Here is a 4,611-nt window from a genome sequence, read left to right as displayed (position 1 = left end):
CTCAATATATAAATATATTGATGCTCTTTTGTGGGAAATAACGGTATTAAAAATTATACGATTGAAAGATAATAATCTCTTATATCTGACAATTCTTTTTGAAGAATATTTTTTTTTTAATCTCTTTGAGATATTTTTGTGCAAGAATGGTAAAATGGAGTCTTGTATTTAATTGATAAAATAAATTTGACCGAATTTTTACCAAACTTTTGTTTCGTAATCGTAGGCTGCACGGACATCCATGGCAGACCCGTTCTCGAATTCGAGGACGAGCCGTCCAGAAGGGAGGCCCTCTCTGTCAAGGAAGTGTCATCGTTTCTGCTCTACCTCGCCCGTTTACCGAGGTAATTATACGAAATCGATTTTTCTTCTTATCATTATTTGTAGAATAGAAAAAGAAGATATATTTTGTGACAGGAATATGATATTAGAATGTTTTATAAATAATGCAAATTTTTTTGAAATCTGAACAAATCACTAGGAACGAGAATAAGAATGATTAAGGAAATATACGAATACAATTTTTTTATAACAATAATTAATTAATAATTAATTGAATTAGAAATAGGTAAGAATTTTTTTATTTCTATATTCGCCATTGTATAGTAAACTTTCTATAATTAATTAGTTGTATTATTTTCTAATATTTTCTCTTATTGTGTGAGATTAATTGCTATATTTTTATTAAGTGATCTATTTTTATTTCATGTATCATATTATTTTGTCTTATTTGATAATATCATTTGAAATGATCAGTAAAATTTTATTATTATATATATATATACTTATAAGTAAGAATGCTTTTATTAATAATTGATAGAAAATAAATTTTTCCATTTAGTTTTTAAAAAATATATATTCTGATATGTTTAATCTTAGTTTTCAAGAAAATTATATTATTTTTTTGAAATCAAGCGATAATGTTAATCAATTACAATCTTCAACTAATGGATTGTAAATAAAGTTATTAATCGATTGATTTTAATTTGATTGAATTACTTATCAATATGATCTTTTGAAATCAACATTTAAAACGTTTTATATTACCCAAATTTTGGGAAATCTGAGAAACAAATTATAAATGGATAAATTTAAACAACTTGAATTGCCTTTTAAAATCACTATTAAAATTTAACACCTTAATAAGTATTTTCTAACAAAAATCAGATACATTCTCAAAACTGAATTCACATATTTCCAACAACTATCATATACAACAACAGATACAAAATAATATATCTAATTTTAATAATTCATTCTCAATATTCGATACTTCCTAAACAATCAACATCTTCAATATCTTATTTTATCTCCTAAATAATCATATATGCATATTCTCAAAGATGAACGAATCGCTTTTTTCCAACAACGAGGAAGAATAATATGATATCTCAATAATCGATTCTCCTAAACAAAAAGAAAAAAAAAATTCATGCTTCACACGTTGCGCAGAAAATTAATGATTTATCGCGGTGACCGTATTTCCCGCGATAATAACGGCGATTCATTAATCCGGTTGCCCAAGTACAAGCTTTCCAACACGGTGTATACGTGTGATCGACGACGGTTTCCGTAATAATTATAATTTTCCACGGCCGTGACATCGGCGACACGCCCACCGTAATCACCGTATACGAGGTGGCAAAGCCAAGGCATGAATATCGTTCCCCGCTACGTGTTCGCAAACTACGATTTTCCTATAGGCCTTCCTCGCCGCGACAACCCGTGACGCGTGGGTTTATTAATTAACGCGAGGGCGCGATATTTTTTTCTAATTAGCCCGCTCGGCCGAGACTAATCGAAATCCAGTTGAAAAATTACTATCGCCGATAATTACCGCGCCTCGTTGCCCGATAATTCAATTATCGCTGATAGACGACCGATATTATCGGGAATTTCAATCAGTCCCATCGTCTTTGCAAGATTAACGCCGATTTTTACGCGATAACGCCGGGGATAATATTACAGTTATATAGAGATGTAAAATTTCGTTTCCAGAGTAAGGGAATTTTTTTAATTTTATCTACGGTCGGTATATATTATGTATTAATTAATTATGCGCAAGTGTATTGTATTTCATAAATTTGATTTTAAATATTTAATATTTTTGTGTCGAAAATTACAAGTTTTCGATTTTTTATGATCTCTTGCTTCAGAATTTAATTTATCAATCAGACTTGCGTATAAAAATCAGTCAAAAATAAATATAATAGCTTTCAAAAAAACTTATATTTTTTACTTTCGTACATATAACGGAGATCTCTTTCTAGAACAAAAACTAATTCTCTTAATCTTGTTCTCGTTTTAATAAAAAAAAAAAAAATTTTTACAGAAAAGCTTTAGCATGAAATTAAGATTAATATCGATATAAATATAATAATTTTATCATATTTTTGCACTTGAAATATAATATCAAAGAACAATCTAAAATGTAAGAAAGTTAAATAAAGATACGCATGTGCATAAAGAAATATACATTTTAAATTTCATTTTGTCAAAAATTTATTTTCTTCTTATTTTTTTGAATTAATATGATAATATTTCATTACAAATAAATGGTTCACTAGGATTACCATTTGACTTACGATTAACGAGTACCAACGAAATTAAAATTCTGTTCGATCGTTAGAAAGCCTCACTTTGTCGCGGTTGACTTCAATGTCATTAATATTTCCACCTCCACGTCCTGGACAATGACCGTGCATACCGTCAACCCGCGTTGTTTGCATAAATTCTGAAAGGTGAAACTACCCAGGCTCTATTCAAAGAAATTAATTTCCACGTTTCTCGCGTACACGCGGCGGCGTTCTCCATTCTTCTCTCTTTGAAAATCCACGAGTTATTATCCCGCGATTTCACACTGTGTACGCATCGGTATCCGCTAATCGCCTGTAATTAAGTTGACGAACGACGGCCGAGGTTGTGTCTCCCATAGTTCGCGGTAATAAGTAACCGTAAGGCCGTAAATAATAGAAATGGAAAACAGGTGTCGCCCTTTCTCTCCAGGCGAAATTCTTTCCAATTTTTCGATCGTATCGTATAAGTATAAGCGTTAAAACGGTTGTTCACGGCTGTGTTGTTGCCCACGTAGGCGAATAAAAGGCACCGGTGGTACCGGGAAAGGCGGTAAATCATTCGCCACTTAACGCGTCGGGGGGAATAGAATTTTGAATAACGATCGTCCATTATCGGTGGTGTATCGAGGAAAGCGTGCAACACGAGGAAACTGAATATATTTCACATTACATAATATGTCTATTGTTCGGAGAAAGTGCATATTTCATTGATAAGAATCGGGCATAAAGCCAATTTATTTTATTGCTATCCTTGCCGTGCCGCCGGTGCCCGCCGATCGATCGTCGGGATCTTTGCCAATTCTACCCGATATCGGAGCGCCTCCAATACCAATTTCCTGATCGAGTATTCCATGCATCTTTGATTGGTCGATACGATTTTTTTCTTTTTTTTCATATATTTCCTTTGATGATTGCAGCTTTGAAAATTGGAGAAAAATTTTTGTGGATTCTTCCTTTTCTAAAATTAATAAATTATTAATATATTTGTATCATTAAATTTTAATTTAACGATGAAAAATTCTTTGGTTGAATTATTTCTCGATATCATTAGTAATGAATCGATAACACAACAGTCAACGTATTTCAATAAATTTATTTTCAATTATATCATGTATACACAATAAATCGATTCCTTATTTCTAGAAATATATTCCTAGAATCAATTCATGCTATTCAGCATAACAGGACGTAACGTACACAAATATTCTTTCATGTCGTCAATTTAATTTTTATTTCCATAAAATAAAATGTGGCTCGTTATGCGGATCTAATACAATTATAATTAAATATTAATATATTATTATATAAAGCTAGTTTATTCTTATACGTATACGAATAATGTTACAAATTATAAAATTAATTTGATCGAATTCTTATCTAAAAAATTAATAATCATAAAAAATGGTGACGTGTTTATCAAAAAATATAAACTCATCAAGAATTACACTTGTGTTTATATATACACTGAACTAATTAAACTTGATAAAATACTTGGCATTGCACGTACAATTGTTACAAAAAAAAATTTAATCAAATTCAATTTTCTTCGATTAAATTGAAGAAAAGCCTATCGATCTTAATTATTTTTATCATAAAAAATTATTGTTGAGTTCGAAAGAATTATTTTACCATTTCTCTCTCCTCTATTCAACAATCCTGCGCAAATAAATGAATATTGCACGTACCACCGATCGTCCACCGTTAATAAACCGCGGGCGGCAAAATTCCAGAAACACGATTCGATCCGTCCACTCGATGGATGCAACGTTTAAACGAGCAACAAACCAACCCCACCCCACCAACCTCCGTTCCAAAAGCAGCGGCAGCCCGATGAATTATTTAGTACCAGGCCGGCAAACGAGCACGAGCTCTCCCCCGGCAGCTCGTGCTTTTTCTTCTTTTTCCTCCTTTTTCTTCTTTCCTCCCTCCCCCTCAGTCGATCGCGATTAAGAACCTCTCTTCTATCTAGCTTGGATTGTCAGCGGGCCGGAGAAGTCGAAAGGCGATCGTAAAGGATGCGGGCGTGGGGAGGAGT

General features: G+C 32.2%; 1 protein-coding gene across 2 annotated transcripts in view; it reads left to right on the top strand.

Annotated features, from left to right (window-relative positions):
* LOC102677970 (puratrophin-1-like) overlaps positions 1-4,611 on the top strand; it is a 217,670-nt gene that overhangs the window by 57,728 nt on the left and 155,331 nt on the right. For both annotated transcript variants that reach the window (XM_031508933.1, XM_006612466.2), the window contains exon 3: positions 227-344. In XM_031508933.1, coding sequence (XP_031364793.1) covers positions 227-344 — 118 coding nt within the window. The remainder of the gene's footprint in view (positions 1-226; positions 345-4,611) is intronic.

This window comes from Apis dorsata, unplaced genomic scaffold, assembly GCF_000469605.1.
Source record: "Apis dorsata unplaced genomic scaffold, Apis dorsata 1.3 scaffold_113, whole genome shotgun sequence".
Classification (NCBI taxonomy): Eukaryota; Metazoa; Arthropoda; class Insecta; order Hymenoptera; family Apidae; genus Apis; species Apis dorsata.
This window is presented reverse-complemented; position numbering and strand designations above follow the sequence as displayed.